This window comes from Rhinoderma darwinii, chromosome 13 (assembly GCF_050947455.1).
Source record: "Rhinoderma darwinii isolate aRhiDar2 chromosome 13, aRhiDar2.hap1, whole genome shotgun sequence".
Lineage (NCBI taxonomy): Eukaryota > Metazoa > Chordata > Amphibia > Anura > Rhinodermatidae > Rhinoderma > Rhinoderma darwinii.
In genome coordinates, this window is record NC_134699.1 from 25,776,166 (window position 1) to 25,798,666 (window position 22,501).

General features: G+C 41.8%; 2 protein-coding genes across 2 annotated transcripts in view; one reads left to right on the forward strand and one right to left on the reverse strand.

Annotated features, from left to right (window-relative positions):
* The window catches only part of LOC142666364 (serine/threonine-protein kinase 4-like), a 31,316-nt gene extending 24,794 nt beyond the window's left edge, over nucleotides 1–6,522 (forward strand). Inside the window, exons 9-11 of the mRNA XM_075846381.1 lie at nucleotides 604–799; nucleotides 4,001–4,152; nucleotides 6,159–6,522. Of these exons, the coding sequence (XP_075702496.1) occupies nucleotides 604–799; nucleotides 4,001–4,152; nucleotides 6,159–6,317 (507 nt within the window). The 3' untranslated portion in view covers nucleotides 6,318–6,522. The remainder of the gene's footprint in view (nucleotides 1–603; nucleotides 800–4,000; nucleotides 4,153–6,158) is intronic.
* Nucleotides 6,523–7,516: 994 nt separating this feature from the next.
* LOC142665469 (delayed-rectifier potassium channel regulatory subunit KCNS1-like) lies at nucleotides 7,517–15,928 on the reverse strand. The gene is made up of 3 exons (XM_075845174.1): nucleotides 15,855–15,928; nucleotides 10,932–11,924; nucleotides 7,517–7,966 (listed from the first exon to the last, which is right to left on the reverse strand). Exons 2-3 carry the CDS (start codon nucleotides 11,901–11,903, stop codon nucleotides 7,577–7,579), a joined length of 1,362 nt encoding a protein of 453 aa, XP_075701289.1. The 5' UTR covers nucleotides 11,904–11,924; nucleotides 15,855–15,928; the 3' UTR covers nucleotides 7,517–7,576.
* Nucleotides 15,929–22,501: the final 6,573 nt, after the last annotated feature.

A 22,501-nucleotide genomic window follows, 5' to 3' on the forward strand; every position in this document is an offset into this window, starting at 1 on the left:
GGCCTTAGGGTATGTGCACACGACCAATTTTCAGACGTAATGGAGGCGTTTTACGCCTCGAATTACGCCTGAAAAGACAGCTCCAATACGTCTACAAACATCTGCCCATTGCCTGCAATGGGTTTTACGATGTTCTGTGCAGACGAGGTGTAATTTTACGCGTCGCTGTCAAAAGACGGCCTGTAAAATTACGCCTGCGTCAAAGAAGTGCAGGACACTTCTTGGGGCGTATTTGGAGCCGTTTTTAATTTTCTCCAATGAAGAACAGCTCCAATTACGTCCGTAAAAGACGCTGCGAAAAACGCAAGTACTTGCAAAAACGTCTGAAATTCAGAAAATGTTTTCTCCTGAAAACAGATCCGTAATTTCAGACGTATTTTGCGCTGTCGTGTGAACGTACCCTTAAATTAAGTTAAATCATCCTACCATCACCTGGAGTCAAACCCCAAAAGTAAGCCCACTCAGAAATATGTGTGACCAATTCACACAGTAATCCTAGAAGATGAGCCCATGCGGCTATAATCGTTTCCTATATTGCATACGACATTGACTGTTTCTAAAATTATCTTTGTCCTTAATGTTTTTTTTTACCTTTCTTTTCAGGACGAGGATGATGTTGATGCTGGCACAATGGTTCAGCCTCGAAATAAAGACATGAACACAATGCAGGACTTCAGCACCATGAGCGAAGGGGCTGATGGCACCATGGTGGAAAATGAACACTTAGAAAAACAGCTTGGCACCATGTTAATAAACGAGGCGGATGAGGACGAGGAAGCAGAGTCTGGTACCATGAAACGTAAGCTTTCAGTTCTGATTTTTTTTCTTTTAAATTGATACTAGCATCTCTTGTATGACACAATGACGAAGAATATTCAGATAAGCACGTCTGAAAGAGGCGCGATTGCCAGCAGACCTTTTAGTATTAGGGATCTAGGAGACACCCCAATATATTAGGTAATGTATCTGCACGCATTAAATGGCCAGTGATGAAAATGAATTAGTCCATGCCGTTTAAAGTACCCATGATGTGGCGTCAGGTGTTGCCTGGGGATTGGTTAACAGGACTTAGACACGTTAATTTGCATATTCTTTAATAGGTGCAATGTTATCATCCACTAAATGCCCTAACATTATGGGGTTTGCTTAAAGAGGCTCTGTCACCAGATTTTGCAACCCCTATCTGCTATTACAGCAGATCGGCGCTGCAATGTAGATTACAGTAACGTTTTTATTTTTAAAAAACGAGCATTTTTGGCCAAGTTATGACCATTTTCGTATTTATGCAAATGAGGCTTGCAAAAGTACAACTGGGCGTGTTGAAAAGTAAAAGTACAACTGGGCGTGTATTATGTGCGTACATCGGGGCGTGTTTACTACTTTTACTAGCTGGGCGTTCTGACGAGAAGTATCATCCACTTCTCTTCAGAACGCCCAGCTTCTGGCAGTGCAGATCTGTGACGTCACTCACAGGTCCTGCATCGTGTCGGCACCAGAGGCTACAGTTGATTCTGCAGCAGCATCAGCATTTGCAGGTAAGTAGCTACATCGACTTACCTGCAAACGCCGATGCTGCTGCAGAATCATCTGTAGCCTCTGGTGCCGATGTGTCCCCGCTCGTCTGACACGATGCAGGACCTGTGAGTGACGTCACAGCGTGATCTCTCGAGAACACGGCTGTGTCTGCACTGCCAGAAGCTGGGCGTTGTGAAGAGAAGTGGATGATACTTCTATACACAACGCCCAGCTAGTAAAAGTAGTAAACACGCCCCGATGTACGCACATAATACACGCCCAGTTGGACTTTTACTTTTCAACACGCCCAGTTGTACTTTTGCAAGCCTCATTTGCATAAATACGAAAATGGTCATAACTTGGCCAAAAATGCTCGTTTTTAAAAAATAAAAACGTTACTGTAATCTACATTGCAGCGCCGATCTGCTAGATAGCAGATAGGGGTTGCAAAATCTGGTGACAGAGCCTCTTTAAGTGAAATGTCCTCTTTAGAGGTCTGCTAATGTGTATACTTATGGACATATATTATTGTAGTGTGTCTTTTACGAACCAAATCTACTCTCCATAGTAGTTTACCAACCACAAAGCATTTAGAGATTGCATAAACATGTAAATTATATCAACGGCACCCATAGGTTCTATTGTCCTGCCAGAGAAACTCTGACAAAAGAGTTTGATTTTTACTTTAAATGGTCCAAAAGAGCTATAAACTGGATGTTTGTATATTCTAAATAACTGAAGGTTCTGCCAATTTGCCTTAAGGGGCAGATATGGCAGCCATCCAGGAAACGGTGCCAGCAGTGTCCTCACATCAGCTGCCAGTACAAAACTTCTACTTAGGGTAAAGTTGCACAATATAGTTAAAGGGTTTTTCTCATAATAGGCTTTTATGACAAGTCCCGGTGCTGTGAATGTATTGCTGCCTGTTCATTGAAACCAATGGGGGTTACGGACACTTACCAGTCCTCTCTTGAGTGACTTTTCATAACTCCTGCTGATCTCCAGGGCTGGCATTAGGGCTGTACGATCAGTGCGGGGCACATCACCTCTCACTAGTGAAAGTAGTGTCACCAGTCCAGATAGCCCCGGGAACCAGTGCAGCCACATTTCTTAGTTTGTTGATTTGGCAGTGATATTTAAGCACTGTATGATTGTATTTTTTGGGTACTAAATGGTACTCCATAATGAAGGGCATCAATAGTAGGCAATGTCCAGAGCACCAACCACCCTAAAGCCAGCCGTGATGATCTCAATGGGATGCATGACCACCTTTTTTGGTGGACGCAGGTGCTGGGACCCAATCGTTCTCCACAATGTTGGGGTCCCGGATACCTGACTCCATACATGTGTTTCTTTAAATATCTGCTGGGACTTTTACCTAATATACAAGACTGTGTGTAGGTAACGTGCCATAAGAAAGGTTTGTAATGTGTTCACTGCCAGCGTGCTCTGTCTTTGACATTGTATTGAATATTTATATTTTTGGGGTTTGTCCTTCTGCTTAGACTTTTGAGGTTGGGCAGTCAGTTCTACGTAATTGTATCCCACTGCAGTCTTTCATTTGTTCCTAGCAGGCTCACCAATACTTGAGTCTGAAAGAATATACTCCCATAGGAAGAAAAGCTTTTACCGTATCTCACAATAGGGACCTGTCAGTCATAACCTTCACCACTCAGTCAAGGTCATATCGAAACAGACGTGTCTCACCAACTTGCAGGGAAACATCTATCTAAGCCTCAGACTTTTAGGAGATTTGTAGCATTCACATAAATTTTGGTTCATGCAGAGAAATCTAGTTCTCATTGTAGTGGAAGAGGCTGGATTACGAATAAGAGGCAGGATATGTACTGGTAACCACAGAATGAAATCTTCGTCCATATACAAGCTTTATTTGGTGTTATACAATTATTGATGTACTTTTATTAGCATTTCTGAATATGAAAATTGCATAGTTATTGGTTTTTTTTAAATGAATAAAAAAAAAATATCTAAAGATCGTTCACATTAGCGACATTGGCTTCTGTTTATAATGCAGCCATTTCAAACGGATTCTGGCAAATCCTGATGGACTCCCTTGACTTATAATGGGTCCGTCAGCTTTCTATTTGGGTTCCAGAATATCTGTAGAACCATAAAACACAAAGGCAAACAGAGCCTAAGGGCCTATTCACACCTGCGTTGGTGTTTCCTTCTCTGTTAAAGGAGAACAACGAAAATTTTGGAAGCGCCGGTTCTGTTGTATGGTGAACACCATCGGCGCCCAACGGGACCCATCAACTTTATAATGAGTTCTGTCGGGTTTCCCTTATGATGTGCGTGTTTTTTTCCGGTATTTTTGGCCGGATCTGTCACGATGGCCCCTAACAGAGCCTGCAACATAGTTCTGAACAGGCCCTTACACCATCCAACCTCAATGTACTCTTATAAATATAATATGATGTAGAAGTGATCGACCAAAAATGTTCTTTACCATTTGACATCACAGAAAGTATCCAGCCTGCACAACTTGCCAAACCATCGTTTCTTGAGTACTTTGAAAAGAACGAGATTCAGTTTGGTGCATCGGATAAAAAGACCCCAGAAAACTCTTCAAATTCCTCTGAATTTAAGATACCTCTTAATGGAGACTACAGCTTCGTAAGTACTACTGAAATAACAAGACATGTGTGATATTACTTGCTCCCGGCTTCAGAAACCCTTGGCCTATAGCTCTTATGGCTGGGGAAAGTAGCGTCCAGAGGTCGTGGCTGGGGAAATTGGATATTTTATGCCAGCTAATCAAATGAATGGCTGTCTTTGTAATACATGGATGGGGCAGGGTCATCAAATCGTGTACTGCTCGTTGTTGGGGGCTCTATGCTCTGGCTCATAGAGGGAATCCAGAGCAGGAAACCCTATTCTATGACGTCTCTTCTCCATAGGCTGTCTGATATTGAGCTGCAATACCAGACACAACCCATTGAACAGAGTGGCGGTTTTTCTAGATTAAAAAAAAGTATGACCATTTTTCTAATCTCATAGAACTCCTTTAATTTTTAGAAAAGTGGAGCGTTGCATTTAGAAATAATAAAATAATATATTTTTAACACTTTATTTCCAGTACAATAAAACTAAAATGAAAACTTTAACGCTGCTGAAGTTGAGAGATTCCTGTAAACCGCCATTTTGAGAGCTATATGAGAACATCATTATTTATTTTCCCTATCTGGACACCTGACACATCTAATGCTGCACCATTATTGCCCTGGGCAGCGGAGCTCATGCAGTAATCAGATACGGCAGGTTTTACACTGAGGATCAATACAGTTTAGAGGCTTCGTTCTGCACTTCAGTACAATACACGCTGCAGTTGTTATATTTTTCTCTCTCTCCTTTAAATCAATCAAGTTTATTTTAAACATAATGCACATATGGATTTTTACCAAGGTCAGGCAAGTGTTGCAGTAAGAGATGAATTTCAGGAAACTGCCAGATCCACATTTAAAGGGCTCTGTCACGTAATCTCAGATGAGGCAGCTATACAAATCTTATGTCAAATAAATATATAGATGTCACTGAAGCTCCTCAGAACTGGAAATGTTTTAGATCAAGTAGGGATCATAGGGACAGATATTTTTTTCTCACACTAAGGGGCTATTCACACGTGCGTCTTCTGTCCGTGAGATATGGACCATATGTCGGCCGCATTACCCGGACCGAATGCGGTTCAGGGAGCCGGACTGCTAGTATCATAGTCATCCATGACGCTGTGATTTACTGACTCCCCAGGGGAATAACGGCCCGTACTGATAACATGATGACAGTATGGGACAGTATTCTCATGGGGAGGTAGTGACTCACCGCGCCATGTATGACTATATTTCTAGGAGTCTGGCTCCCTGAACTGTCTTCGGTCCGGGATATACTGCTGACATACTATCTGTATATCACGGACAGAACGTGGTCGTGTAAATCCAGCCTAATCCCATTGAAGAACCCTACAGCCAGCCTCTCCGCAGCCTGATAACAGGAAGAAGTTGATTAATTCTTAAAGATATTGTCTTAGTTTACAATAAAAAAAAGGTCTGCTTTTTTCCCCCCAGAAAAGTATTTTACTCATGTGCATGTATTGTGTCTGGTATTGCAGCCCAGGCCTATTTTAGTTAATGGGGCTGAGCTGCAATAACATACACAGCCCATGGTCAGGAGTGGCGCTGTTTCTGGATAAAGAGCAGACCCTTTTTTCTAAGCTTAGACAGCCCCTTTAATGTTTTTTTACCCTCTGCCTCTTGATTTGCGGCTATGTTTGGTCCTGCAGCTCAATCCCACTCAAGTCCAAGGCAGGCACATCCACAGGTACGGCTTTGGTGTTGTGTCTGGTCAAACACCCAGGGGGCGGCAGCAATCTCCTCACAGGCTCCTTTATTCTGCGGATCGGTGAGGGTCTCGAGGTTGGTCGGCCGCCCACTGATCACATAGATGGCCTGTTCTAAGGATATAGCTTACTGAATTTATAGTGGGAAACTATATTGCGCATATATACTCTACAAAACCTGAGGATATGCTTGTAATAGATTGCATATACTAATAAAAAATACCCTCAGAGTAAAGATTTTAGCAAATGATTTTTTTTTAATCTAAGTAATTGTTTCTGTCTCTTGAAGTTAAAGGACTGGAGTGTGGCCGAACTACAGGTGAGACTGAATTCACTGGATCCATTAATGGACAATGAAATTGAAGAAATTCATCAGAAGTATCAGGCGAAACGACAGCCCATCCTAGATGCCATAGAGTCAAAGAAACGGAGGCAGCAAAACCTCTGAAATCCTGTACACCATGACTGGACATTATTAATATTATTTTTTTTATATATATTTCCTTGTAATATTTTTCTAGCTGCATATTTTATATTTTACTGTGATATCTTATAAAAATTCATAAGGATGTGTATATAAAGAGCTTTGTAATATGTGTAGGTTCATGTTTAATCAATTTGAAGGGGTTTTCCAATTTTATGTAAATAAAGCTACTGCGATTTTCTAAAATACTTTGTATCAATTTGCTTTCTGTCAGTGAATGGAAGCATTCTTGTTCACATCCAGGTCCACATCATCTCTAAATAAGGCAGGAACATGGTTTGCTAAGTGTTTCAAGTTTGTAAGTGTACGGTGCATGCATGAGAAATGATAGCTATGTACAAAATTGTGCTCTCCAGACGAGTCTAGGTGCACAAGGATAATGGCCATGTCATTCAATTACAGCATACCCCTTTAATAAAGAACTTCATAATTTCGCAGGTGCGCAGCTGGTACCAGGACAAATGCATGCAACCATTATCCCTGGACTCTCTTGTACCTGAAGAACAAGTACCAGCAACACAAGTGATGTACCAGTGCCATAGGTGAGATCTAGGAGAGTGGCAGGCAGCAATTTCCACAATCCAGGTTAGCAGTGTCAATTCTAACAGGGTACAAGATTGACGGAAAGAAGCATCACAAGGCAAACTAGGTCAGTAGTGTCAGATTCAGCAGGATTCAATAATTAATGGGCAGCGGAGTGGTCACAAGGTAAGATAGGCCAGTCGTTTGAAGTTGAAGGGTAACAGGAAGTATGAGACCGGACACTAACTAGGGCAAGGTCAAGGATATTATCAAAGGCATACAAGTAGTGTCCTAGAATAGACGGCCTCAACTGCGGACTCTCTGTAAAACTGCATGGCGGTCGCCGTCTCAGGCCATAAATCATAGCACGGTGGTGGAGAAGCCTAGTAGGTGGTTTATTACAAAGGCAGAAAGCTCACTTTTGAGCAGGAAGCTGACATTCGTTGTGCAGGTACCATATTACGTCAGTCAAGTCAATCAATTTTTGGGATAATTTTTTATTTTTTTGTTTGCAAATGTGGAAATATTTGTTCCAAAGAAAAGATAAGTTTTGCATTGTGCTAGTACCATGACGTTTTGGAGTGTATTTATGCCTGTAGAGAGGCACTTGCAGGGTAAACATCATAATTTCGGTTATCACATATGTTTGCACATGCATAGTCACAGAAACATAAATATAGTTCACTCTTAGTCATTACCTATTAAAGTTCCGTAAAATTCTCTGATATTCTTTCGCCATCCACACTGGGTTCTCTGCTTGGCTTCCTATCACTGTTTCTTACTGCATTCTCCAGAGCTTTCTGTCTTCGGTAGAAGTGTGAAAACTTGTTGAATATGATTGTTATTGGTAATGCCACAACTAATATTCCACCCAAGATACAGCCAGAAGCAGCTAATTTGCCAGCTACGGTGGCAGGCACGACATCACCGTATCCTACTGTGGTCATGCTTACAGTCCCCCACCACCAACAAGAAGGGATTGTATCGAACCCTGTGTCTTCATCCTTCTCTGCCGTGTATGCCATTCCAGAAAAGACACAGACACCAACAGCCAGATAAAGAAGCAGGATGCCCACTTCTCGGTAGCTATGCTAAAAGAAAGAACAAAACACAAATGTAGAGAGTGGGCTGAAGATCATCAAGTAAAAGGTAGAAATTGTCTACTCTACATTGGTTTTACAACTGTCCATAGTTATACATCATCAACATGAAATACTCACAATCTACCAGCACCACTTGGCCCTCCACAAGGACTAATAATAATATGGTTTCTCTTGTTGTTTCTAGGCTCAATGCCCCGTTTTATGCGTTTAATAAGGTTTGATGATGGAAACCAGAGATCTCATGACACTTGGGCTTTTGACATATAATCTTATTATTTTAGTACACTACTTGATGAGTAACATTTTGAAAGAAACCAAAAATCGCTGAAACAACTTCTATTGTGAACAGATATCTATACTAATAGACATACTAAATACTCTAAAACACCAAACCAGACATGAAAGATTAACATATATAATCTCTTTGCCCATTGCTGTGGACACCTTGATATTTCCAGTTTCAAGCAGGGTACATGTGGCCCAATCTTTCTGCTTGACCCAAAGCTTGTGCTACAGCTAAATATGTCATTATACTGTATAAAGCCAACTTAAAGGAGTTTTCCCATAATCAATATTTATCACCTATCTACAGGATAGGTGATAAATATCTGATCGGTGGAGGTCCGTCCGCTGGGGACCCCACCGATCACGAGAATGGGCTTACTATGTCGTTCCTGGAGCCCCATAGGAATGTGTAGTGTACATGCTCGGCCACCGCTCATTTTATTTATATGGGGCTGCAGAAGATAGCGCTCGGCAGCACCATACAAGTGAATGGAGCAGTGGTCGAGCAGGCCCACTACTTCTCTATTCCTATGGGGCTCCCAGGAATGGCAATGTAAGCACGTTCTCGCAATCGGTGGGGGTATCAGCGGTCGGATCCCCACCAATCAGATATTTATCACCTTTGCTGTGGATAGATGATAAATAATGATTATGGGAAAACCCCTATTTTGGTGAATGATCTACCAGCCAGACGACCTGATCGCTTCATGATCCATTGGTACCAGACTGCCTATTTTGAAGTTTATGCTATACACGATATTGACTTATCTTCCAACTGCATTTTGCACATGCCTTAACATGTCATCTGGTCTCATGAACAAGGGGGTAACTTGTTCAGGTGTAAGTTCTTGAGAAAGGGGTCCAATGTAAAACATTTGTTTCTGGATCACGTAATTCAATGCAGTAAAATTCCAACCTTTCTGTACTCTATATTCAATAGCTACTTTAGTGTTATTCCTAAAGGCGTTTGTACCCTAGTAGCAGCCTCTTTGGCTTCTATGAAGCAAATAGAGGAGCGGTGGTCTCAACTGTGGTTGCTTGTATCCAACTTAGCTATGGGCCGTGTAAATCTGTACAGGGTTCCTCTTCTCCACTGGGGGGGGGGGGATAGAGAGGAGTATGGTAAAAAGGCACTTCCTTCCCCATGATGGAAATGGGGGGAAGCTCTTGTAGCGTGAACCAGCAGTAGAAAGGAGAGTTCCCTGTTCTGTGGGGCTCCTGGCCAATGTAGACCGCTTTCAGTCAACTCTGTAGGACGATAGTCAATATCCTCTATTTGAACAGGTTTTACATCCAGGCAAAAAGACATAAAAGACAGCTTTACACTTACACATACAATAGGTAGATTGTAAAATCAGACTAATTTAAAAGTGACCGGTCCTCTTTAATGTTCCCTGGTTGAACAATGGCTAAATATATAAATCTGTACTTGTGGTAGTGAAATGTCCGCTGTTTGCTTGAAATGGCTTGTCTCCAAAAACAAATTATTACACACATCTTAAAGTAAATGTTGGCGAGGTTAAAAGCACCATAAAAGCTTTGCTTATCTTTATTTCATAAGTTTAACTCAGAGCTGGATTGTTTATTGTGCATCTATAATGGGCAGCTCACAGGAAAGACTCATCTCGGCATTTTGTATCTACTTAAAAAACATTTCTAATCGAAGGCTGCTTGTTCCCTTTTACTACCTGGAATCTACTTTTTGCTTCATGTAATTCAAGTGTTGGGTTAATATCTATTTTCTTTGCAACATCTCTGTTTTGTGCTGATGCATTGTACAATGTTGCAGCCAATATCAAGCAAATGGGCAAAATAATCTCTTTATAATAAATGTCCCAAAATTGAACGAGCATTGTGAAGAATGGTGCAAAAATGGAAGATCCTAAAAGTGTTCTTAAAAATAAAATGGCAATAGCATAATAATGACTCACCTGCCCTGTGCCAATGTGTAGTTATGGTGAATACAGCCAAGAGATATAAGGCTAAGGCCCTATGGTGAATTTTGGTATCACGACATGGTAGAATCACGAGTTTTTGCCACCATTGTAAAACCAAAATTTGCGGTGGAGTCTTAGCTAAAACGCTCATGAAAATGGCTGTATTACAGCTCAGTTTTGTACAAATCCATACGAGCATGTTCTCACGTGGCAAAATTTTTCCACAGCAAATGTTGCTGCAAATTTGCAGAAATTACACAACGAATCTGCAGCAACATTTGCATATTTGACAGGTAATTCACAACTTGCGGATATCACAGCGGACATGCCACAGATTTAAGCCTTTTCATTGCAGTGCTTCTCCTCTGGCGGCCATACATGCTGCGGAATTAAAATTCTGCACCGTAGCCTAAATTCCGCACTGTTATTTTCCGTTACGTCTGATCTAAGTTACCTAAAAAGGTATAGTAAACAATTTAAAAAAAGGTTGCTGCAGATTTCCACTGCGGACTGTCCGCAGCAGAATTCAACAGCAATTCCGCCACGTGTGAACATGCCCTAATAGTGGTTTGTGAGACCTCTGGTGTACCTCTGTATGCCTATTATTTCATGGAGGAGACCAACAAAAAAAAAATTGTGACATGATCCATCACATACTGTATTATAGAGTTATAATAAAGAGTAGAGAATGTTGCTTAGAAGTGTTGGAAAATAACATCTGATAATTTTACCTTAAGTGTAGCTCCAAGCGATCGAAGGCCGGTTGAATGCCTCGCCAATTTTAGGACTCGAAAAATCCTCATTAGCCGAAACACTTGGACAACCTTTCCCACGTTTTCCAACTCATGATCACTGCCAATGGTCAGATCTACCAAGAGAGTGAAGTAGAACGGAAGAACAGACACAATGTCTATCAAGTTTAATGGATGTTTGAAGAACTTCTTGAGGTTAGGAGCAAGAAGGAGCCTAGAAGATACTTCAAACGTAAACCAGGAGATACAGAAATATTCCAAGTTGTGAAGGATTGGGTCGTCAATGGGAACATCGTCCTCATCTAGGTTTTGATATTCTGGCATGCTGTTGATACACATGGTTGATATTGAGACAAGAACTACACAGATTGAGATAAAACTGAAGATCTTGCTGGGAATTGAATATCCAGGATTTTCCATAGTCAACCAGAGCCGTTTTCGCAAGTTGCCACATTGTAATGTGTTGAAACGCATGAGGTCTTGATTAATGTCAGAAATTTCATCTACAGATGTGTCCACACTGCTCACCTCACTCTCTTCATCCCAGTTATGTCTTCTGCTTTCTAACTTACGTTCATGGTACCGATAGCTGCAACATGAGTCTAGAAAAAACTCACTGATTCCCCAGTACTCTATTTCTTGGGAGAAGGAGAAGGCACATAGGTCATCCATCATGTGTAGTTTCCCAGTTTCATAAAAGTACAAGACATATGGAAAAAGTCCTGGATTTCGGTCAAAGTAAAATTCCTTAGATACCAAGTCGTAATCATCACAGATTTGTAGAATGGATTCCTCAGAGTCACAAAATAGTAAACGTCCAAGCCTGGTGTTCGGGAAATGTGAAAGTGTGATAGAGCTGATTTTCTTCTTCAGTCCTCCAACATTTATATTGATGTAATGGTCCTTGAAATTCCCGATCCAAAAAGATTTACTTTTGTGAACCATGGTCATTGGTTATCGCATTGTTTGTGTCTAAAAAAAACAAACATAAAAATATCAAATAGAAATAATTTTAAAGTGTATTTAATGTTCCACAGCCACTCCAGGAATTTATCTGCTTCATGAAGCCCTGGACTACTTTAAAGGGGTTTCCACACTAATCACATTTATCACCTATCCACTTGGATCCCCACGATCACTAGAACGAGGGTCCCGACCCCTGTTCCTCCTGACTAAACAACTGTAGTTAGAAGTATTTTGAATGAAGTGGCGGTCGCACATGTGTGCTGCCGCTCCACACAGTGTCAGTGGGGCCAATGGAAACAGTCAATCACTGTACTTGGCTTTCTCCATCGGCCTGATAGATAAATACTCCTCACTGCAATTATGTAGTGAGTAGGAACGGGGTCGGTAACGCTGTTCAAGTGATTGGTAGGGGTCCCAATGGTGGGGCACCCAGCGATCATACATTTATCTCCTATCCTGTGGGTAGGTAATAAATGTGATTAGTGCGAAAACCCCTTCACATATCAACTTGTATTCTTTGAAGTGACAATGTAGCTTGCAAACAACAGTAGGCTAGGTTGTCTCATCTCAACAACCCCTTTCCATGTGCCCTGTTAGAATAATGAGCATATGGATGTCATAGAGGGGGTTCTCGCTCTGGCAGACCAGGTTCATTTATATATTACATGGATAGCCAGTCATTTGAATGGCCACAAGTAATACTACATTTCCACTGTAGTGGCCACTGCAGGAAAAATGAGCAGGGGGTCTCAGGAGCTGGACCGGCTCAAATATCTAATTGCAGTGTCAACTTTTATATTAAAGGGGTTGTCTGTGATGACTGACTGATACACCGCTACTTTAATAAAAGTATGAGAAACTCAATTGACGTCTACCAGTACTGTTAGCTGGTGGACGTTCTGCTTTAATGGCTGTAATGATGTGACCTATTCCTTACATGAGATTATATTGAACAGTGCCTGTAGTTTGGAGCTACTTTGCATACAATATTACAGATCTGCATGAATAGCCATTCCATAATATGTTGTTATTAACGGAATCACTAACCAGAAGACAGAGCAGAGTGGCTAGCGGACATGTATCACCCCTATAGATTCCTTCATCAAGGTATAGATTTCGTGTATAGCATGCAAATGGGACTTGTTATAGACTGCCGATGGGTTGGCTGCAAAGTTGTGTAAATGTAATTGTGTAAAGGGGTTCAATGGTTACTGTAGTGATGATACTATAATCCTATGCAATAGACTATAGCACTGGATGGCTGCAATGACCGCAACCAGAAGTAAGGAACTGTCACATCTTGTCCAGCTTCACCATCAGTGTGTGGATAAAGTGGACATTATACATATGCATATTAGATGGAAATATAACACTTCCCTTCTGAAATGAAGGAAAGGAAATAATAATGACCCTCTGTGGCCAATGATAGCCAAGACGCACTATTATTCATTGTTGTTTGCAGATTAGTGGGTAACCCCTGTTCACACTGTAGACTGTGGACGTAAACAGGGACAGGGCAGTGGTCCACAAAAGTGAATTTACATTGATTTGTACTGGACCAAATGAAAAAGTATTCTAGTAACATAATGTTATAATAATCCACATGTAAAGTGCCTCTCCCCCCAAATAGTAAAACTTCTCTTACCCTGCACAATATTTCACTTATTATTCTTTGTACTGGAACAGGAAGTTTCAACCATAGTGAGCCATTTGGAGTCTGTTGGTCACCCAGTCACCCACTTGCACTCAAGTAAACACAGGCTCTTCCCTGATTTAATCTATGTCCGCTTGGAATAGTACAGAAGGCAAAGGTACTAATACACTGAATTACATGACAACCCACATGCACCCTCTGAGCAAGAAATGCAAGCTTCTCCTCCTGGGGTTTCTATTAATTTCAATTGAAGGTATTGTCTGGAATAGAATAGTATGGTAGGACGTGTAATTTATAAATTAAAAATTAAAAAAACAATGTTTTTATAGGTATTAGTCAATGCACTATTTCTATCTGTCCTATCTATCAAACTATCTATCTATCTATCTATCTATCTATCTATCTATCTATCTATCTATCTATCTATCTATCTATCTATCTATCTATCTATCTATCTATCTATCTATCTATCTATCTATCTCTATCTAGCACACAAGAAAATGGCGACAGCACACTGCGAACACTAATGCCACCTAAGCCGCTAAATATAAATAAATATGCATTACTGCTAAATCTACTTACAATAAGAAGGTTCTTAGCGCACATTTTGATCAAATTGTGTGAGCCCACCTGCCACGACAAGGTAACCTCTATGAGGTGGGAACCTACGCTGCACATAAACCCAGAACTGGCACTAAGTATATACTTGGGGATGGTAGGAACCAGCATTAAACTAATCAAAATCGACCAGGGCAGAATGTGAGGAGTGCAAGATCAAAAATGGAGGCAGTCACTTTATTTGAATTAGTTTGATGCTGGTTCCTACCATCCCCAAGCTGTAAAGTTGAGTGGCCACCAATATGTCTGACATTACATCTCACATAGTGGTTGTCACTCTGCTTTCTTAGAGGTCTAAATGGCAGATCTGTTATTTAAAGCTGCATAGATTTGCCATTTAAGTATGGGCAAGCTTGATGACAACTTTATTTCGTACTGGAACGGTAGCCATGGCCGGTGGAGGGGGTGGAATGGATGAGGTTTCACTCATTGCAGTCATAAAGTTGTTGCTATGATCATTATAATATGTGTCGGGCTATGTATAATTCACTAATTATATCCTGGCTTGCCATGCCATACATGCCTAGTGGTCATTATCTTACAGTACTGACCTTTCTATTATGTGCCGAACACTGAATATATCCTATGTGCTGTACTATATATATATATATATATACTATGCAGACTGTGGGTACTTAGACTTGCATATAGTCACAGATATGGTCACATGGATCATTTTGGTTTATTGGTATAAAATGGTGTAAAACTGCAATTTTGATTTGTAATAAATATCCCAAAAACTCTCTTAGGAAACAATTATTATGCTAAATAACAGAAATTGACAATCCCACATCAGCTTCTTCTTGGCGAATGTTACATTTTTTGGGGAAAATACTCTTCAAATATCTATCTAACTATCTAATCTATCTATCTATCTATCTATCTATCTATCTATCTATCTATCTATCTATCTATCTATCTATCTATCTATCTATCTATCTATCTATCTATCTATCTATCTATTTATCTATCTATCTATCTATCTATCTATCTATCTATCTATCTATCTATCTATCTATCTATCTATCTATCTATCTATCTATCTATCTATCTATCTTTCCATCTATCTATCATCTATCTATCTATCTATCTATCTATCTATCTATCTATCTATCTATCTATCTATCTATCTATCTATCTATCTATCTATCTATCTATCTATCTATCTATCTATCTATCTATCTATCTATCTTTCCTCAGTTCACTGCGTCCTGTAAACGTACTACTTATTGAGACATGACACTATATGTGTGTATTTACATAAGATTACAGGTAAACCTATTGAGTTATTAAAAAAAAATCACAAATGGCTGTACTACATCTACTACATTGCATTATATAAGAGTTGATTATGTCCATGAGCATTGCAACAACTGTCGGTGGACAAAATAATAATATGTGTGCCCGCTAATGTCCATACTATACCCACCAGACACACAGTATAAAACACATCCCAATAAGTTCCATTCTGCCAATAAATTATCAGAAGAATGTTCATTCTTTTCTGCAATACAACTTTTTGCCCAATAAATCCCAATCATGGTACAGATGTAGCAGAACCGAATTTGCCATTTGGCAGAACTCATTGTTATAGACATCATAATGTGTTATTTGTGGTTTTCTATATAATTGCAGATATCAAAAGAAAATTCATTAAAACTCACCCATACACGTCGCCCCCTCCTTCTTCATGGAACGTCAAACAGTATATAAGAATTGTCGGCAATTTTTACTAAATCCAGTTTAGAAATAAAATTGATACAAGGGTCTAATGAATGTGGATTAGGAGCTCCAGGCCGTCAGTGCTCATGACCCTGTGTACAAGGTTTGGAAATGAAGCATGGAAGCCCCAGTACAAGTGCAGAGCTGCTGTCATGTGAATCTCCTCCCAGCTTTCTTGGGCTTGTAGTTAGATCTAGTTACTTAAATATTGATGCACTGTACACATACTTCCAGGCAGCATGAAATCTGGGCTGTTACGTAAATTTTCACGAGCCTGAGCTGTTAACCTCTTGATTGATTAAGGAGGCTCTGTACAGGGATTAATGCATTTCTACACTGAGGTCCCACAGTATATAGGAAGTTTCCGTATCTATATCTCATTCCATCCCCCTAGACGTGAAGGTGTAACTCTGGTCTGGAGCCACTTTTATGTTAGGTGATTGCATTATGAGCAATATTCTAATATATTGTAATCTTATTATGGGAATCGCTGCCTTTACAACCAGGAGATCTAGTACTAAAGAAGTGGCAGATAAATTATAAAGCTTCCCTGTGATGTCATCAGTGTTAACAGCAGCCAGTCCGTAGATTATAGCAGATCTATGAGCAATTTCTTCACAGGATGCAGACATCTGTATTCTGCTGAGAGAATTTACAGGAAGCAGGAATTTCATTTCCCCACCATTGCGATTTTCTTTCACTATAATTGCTCCATCTCTGGCATTTAAGATAATAAGATAATATTTGGATGTTGTTCATTATACAGAGGGCCGGCCTTAGGATAGATGGCGCCCTGTGCGAAATTATCTTTCGTCGCCCGACCCCCATCATTAAAAAAAAATGCCCTTTTAGTGCCCCCATACAGTATAATAATAATATTTAATAATATAATATATTACAACCCCTTCAAGGACACAGTATTTTGTCCTCTAATTGTGCCCACAGTATTATGTCCCCTGTAGTACCCCTACACAGTATAATGTCCGCTTAGTGCCCCCCTGTAGATTTTGCCATACAGCCTCTATATAGATAGTGAGTGCCGTAATCCCCCACCTCCTCCTTGTAGATCGTGACATACAAATCTCCCCAACCTCCCCATTGTAGACAGTGCCATACAATCCCCCACCTCCCCCTTGTAGACAGTGCCCCCAAACAAAAACAAAAATTGTACTCACCTAGGCCCCGTTCTCACGACGAACTGAGCTGCTCCACGATGGGATCCTGTAGCCTAGTACAAAGTTTCCCAACCTTTTTGGACTAGAGGCAGCACTGGAAAAATAAAATTTCCTCAGGGCACCCCTACCAAAAATTGTTTAGAGAAAGATAGAAAACGGCTAAAAAAAAAAAAGCACTACACTCGTAGGGTATGTTTACACAAGTTTTTTGTAAGGCAAAAAAAATCTGCCTCAAAATTCCTTCAGGAATTGACAGCGTTGTTTGACTTTTTTTGTGTGTTTTTTCTTAATCCGTTGAAGCTAATGCAAAAGACGCAGGAAAAAAAGCTCCAAACGGGCGCCACAGGTATTTTCTGCCTTCTATTAATTTCAATTGGAGGTCAGAGGCGGAAACCACTTGAAGATCATCAGCCCCCCACTCACAGTAATGACCATCAGCCCGCCACTCACAGTAAAATTACCGTCAGCCCCCCACTCACAGTAAAATGACCATCAGCCCACCACTCACAGATTCCCCCTGTAGGTAGTGCCACACAGCCCTTGTAGGTAGCGCCACACAGCCACCTTGTAGAGAGCGCCACACAGCCCCCTGTAGAGAGTGCCACACAGTCCCCAGTAGAGAGTGCCGCACAGCCCTCTCTGGAGAGTGCCACACAGCCCCCTGGTAGGGAGTGCCACACAGCCCCCTGGTAGGGAGTGCCACACAGCCCCCTGGTAGGGAGTGCCACACAGCCCCCTGGTAGGGAGTGCCACACAGCCCCCTGGTAGGGAGTGCCACACAGCCCCCTGGTAGGGAGTGCCACACAGCCCCCTGGTAGGGAGTGCCACACAGCCCCCTGGTAGGGAGTGCCACACAGCCCACTGGTAGGGAGTGCCACACAGCCCCCTGTTGGGGAGTGCCACACAGCCCCCTGGTAGGGAATGCCAAACAGCCCCCTGATTGGGAGTGTCACACAGCCCCCTGGTAGGTAGTGCCACGCAGCCCACAGCCCCCTTGTTGGTAGTGCCACACAGCCCACAGCCCACTTGTAGGTAGTGCCACACAGCCCCTTTGTAGGTAGTGCCACACAGCCCCTTTGTAGGTAGTTCCACACTGCCCACAGCCCACTTGTAGATAGCAACCCCCCTTCTTGTAGATAGCACCACTGTAGCTCCCTGAAGGAGCAGAATCCCCGTGTGGCCCGGGATTCCGATCCTGGAGTGCTCCGCTTGATGTCTCTGTCCATATATGGACAGCGACAATAGGGGAAACTACTGTCGTCTTTGTCCATTTATGGACAGTGACGTCATTGGCTTCTCCTGGAGTGGAATCCCCGGTCGTAGTGTCTGCAATGCTGTGGATGGGGATTCTGCTTCAGGAGTTTCCCCTGTTGTCGCTGTCCATATATGAACAGAGACATCAAGCGGAGCGCTCCAGGATCTGAATCCCCGGCCACACGGGGATTCCGCTCCTTCAGGGAGCTACAGTGGCGCTGGTAGATAGCAGAGCAGGGAGATACCTCCCTGTTCTGCTATAGTGCCATCACTTCCGCTGTAGCGGCTGCTAGCGGCGCCACTGCCCTCATTCCCGGTGTTGCCGCTAGCTCACGCAATGGCTGCTACAGCAGTAGCGACGGCCACTGAGTGACGAAGCGCCCAGGCCCGTGTGCTTCTGAAATAAGCAAGGGGAAGGGAGCCAGCGCAGCGCCCCTTTCCACCTGCTGAAGTGATTCGCCCTGTGCAAAGGCACAGGTCGCACACCCCTAAGGCCAGCCCTGACTCTGGTTGGGAAATCCTGTGTTACAGTCTTCAGAGATATATTAGTGAGAGCAATCACCTTTGTGGGAGGGGCAAACACCCAAAAAAACATATTGCATACAATCATGAGAACAAATTGTGGCTTTTCTTCCTGCTGTTTTCCCTCTTGCAAGTTAGCAACTCTTTATTTAGGATGAACAATTTAGTCATGACATTGTATAATCACAGCCCTCTGATATAGCCATATTACCCCTAGCATGGGCTGAGTACCAACCCGTGACCCCTTGGTCCCACTCCAAATCACTATTCCAGTGGGTCTGGTGTATTTTGGGAGTGCTATGTATAAACCAGGATCAGTTGTTTATATATATATATATATATATATATATATATATATACACTACCGTTCAAAAGTTTAGGGTCACTTAGAAATGTCCTTATTTTTTAAAGAAAAGCACAGTATTTTTCAATGAAGATAACATTAAATTAATCAGAAATACACTCTATACAGTGTTAATGTGCTAAATGACTATTCTAGCTGCAAACGTCTGGTTTTTAATGCAATATCTACATAGGTGTGTAGAGGCCCATTTCCAGCAACCATCACTCCAGTGTTCTAATGGTACATTGTGTTTGCTAACTGTGTTAGAAGGCTAATGGATGATTAGAAAACACTTGAAAACCCTTGTGCAATTATGTTAGCACCGCTGTAAACAGTTTTGTTGTTTAGAGGAGCTATAAAACTGACCTTCCTTTGAGCTAGTTGAGAATCTGGAGCATTACATTTGTGGGTTAGATTAAACTCTCAAAATGGCTAGAAAAAGAGAGCTTTCATGTGAAACTCGACAATCTATTCTTGTTCTTAGAAATGAAGGCTATTCCATGCGAGAAATTGCCAAGAAACTGAAGATTTCCTACAACGGTGTGTACTACTGCCTTCAGAGGACAGCACAAACAGGCTCTAACCAGAGTAGAAAGAGTAGAAAGAGAAGTGGGAGGCCCCGCTGCACAACTGAGCAACAAGACAAGTACATTAGAGTCTCTAGTTTGAGAAATAGACGCCTCACAGGTCCTCAACTGGCAGCTTCATTAAATAGTACCCGCAAAACGCCAGTGTCAACGTCTACAGTGAAGAGGCGACTCCGGGATGCTGGCCTTCAGGGCAGAGTGGCAAAGAAAAAGTCATATCTGAGACTGGCTAATAAAAGGAAAAGATTAATATGGGCAAAAGCACACAGACATTGGACAGCGGAAGATTGGAAAAATTGTTATGGACAGACGAATCGAAGTTTGAGGTGTTTGGATCACACAGAAGAACATTTGTGAGATGCAGAACAACTGAAAAGATGTTGGAAGAGTGCCTGACGCCATCTGTCAAGCATGGTGGAGGTAATGTGATGGTCTGGGGTTGCTTTGGTGCTGGTAAAGTGGGAGATTTGTACAAGGTAAAAGGGATTTTGAATAAGGAAGGCTATCACTCCATTTTGCAATGCCATGCCATACCCTGTGGACAGCGCTTGATTGGAGCCAATTTCATCCTACAACAGGACAATGACCCAAAGAACACCTCCAAATTATGCAAGAACTATTTAGGGAAGAAGCAGGCAGCTGGTATTCTATCTGTAATGGAGTGGCCAGCGCAGTCACCAGATCCCAACCCCATAGAGCTGTTGTGGGAGCAGCTTGACCGTATGGTACGCAAGAAGTGCCCATCAAGCCAATCCAACTTGTGGGAGGGGCTTCTGGAAGCATGGGGTGAAATTTCTCCCAATTACCTCAGCAAATTAACAGCTAGAATGGCAAAGGTCTGCAATGCTGTAATTGCTGCAAATGGAGCATTCCAAGACGAAAGCAAAGTTTGAAGGAGAAAATTATTATTTCAAATAAAAATGATAAATATAAGTGTGAGTTTTCATGGAAAACACAAAATTGTCTGGGTGACCCCAAACTTTTGAACGGTAGTGTATATATATATATATATATATATATATATATATATAGTAATAATCCAGGAGGAAAAGTAGTCCTGGATAACGTGTATGTGTCACTGAGCTTGCTTGCTTTATTGATATAGGTCCTGGAATTTGGGGTCCCAGGATTTAGGTTTGACTTGGGTGGGAAGGTCAGTCCTATACTCCATTGAGGGTTTTCCACCTGTCTTCAATCTAGGAAAACAGTCCGAGCATGGTGTGTGAGGTGGAGAGAGAGGGCTGGAAGCTGAGTAGCAGAGAGGAGTATGTTGTACTAGAGCTGCACAGGTTATGCAGGCTGCAGGCTGGACAAGCTTTGTAGCTGAGAACTTCTGCTATACCCCTACCACACAAACGGTGAGACCACCCTGGTTTATGTATAGCCTCTTGCCTGAAGTAAGGACTCCTGGGTTATGATTTACTGCTTATGATATTCTGCTGAAGAAAGCTGCCTTAAGTTGGACTTTATTTTTCTGGTTTATTAAATCAACTAAGCCTTGGCAACTGAAGCTACCCTGCACCTGTGTCCTTGGCTACTATATTCACACGGCTAGTGAGCCACATCTCCACAATATATATAATGTAGTGACCTCCCCAGCTATCTTATACAATTGCCACTTCTAGCTTTCCTCAGTTACATAATTTATTTATTGGCAACTTAATTTCCGCTTCCTGGTGTGATATGATGACTGCGAATAGAAGGATTAACTGCAATCCCCGTACTACAAAGGAGACTGTCAAGCATTGTTGCCTAGCGGTTATTATAACTTCTTCTGCCATACAGATGTCTATAATCTTTGCCATATGCTTTGGTCATTCAATAAAATCCTAATATCCTGTATTACTAAATACATTACTACAGTTACAAGTTTTGTTATAATACAGCGGTGATATCCGGCCCGTGGCTCTCCATTTGAGCTATCGTCCCTCTCTCTAGCATCAGGGATGTTTTGTGTTGATGTATTTTCATTTGTATTGTGTTTGTGCTTGAATAGAATAAAAAATTTGGCAACTACTTAAATATAATGTGGCACTTGCAACTATCTTTTTTTGATTGTGCGTTATTGTGTATATTTGGTATTTGCTCAGATAAATCTCTGTAACAAAAAGCATATAGTACCATGCACGGTTTTTTTTCATTGAATTGCTTGAAAATGTAATGTTTTAGAAATTATTTCAGGGAAAAGGTAGAAGTAGCGCAGAATAGTGCGGGTCGCAGGGACCACATAGTAACAGCCACAGTGCCCCATAATCATCACCCAACAAGCGGCCAATCGCTTGTCCCTTCCTCTTCCTGATCTGAGCGGGTTAAGGTCTGACCACTCCAACCAGACACTTTTTGCTGGGTCGGAGTCTTACTTGTTCTGTTGGGAGACCAGGAGGTGTCCACTTATTTCAGGCAGGTATGTTGTCTGGGGAGACATGCCTGACCTTCCAGGGCTCTGAGAAGATTGGCTAGAATGTCTGATGTATATTTTAAGCAGTGACCTACAAAAAGGGGGTTACCCAGCCAAAAGAAACCCTGACTGGTGGCACAGTGGTTGATGATACCCGCGGCACCAATTTCCATTTGTGAAGACTATGAACCCAGCTGGCACTCTCTCCTGCAGTAATGTATAGAATTACCCACTCGACTTCTAGCTGCACATCAATGGCCACCACTTCTGAATAAGGAGAAGATGCATCTGTTCTCAGTGTGGCAAGGCT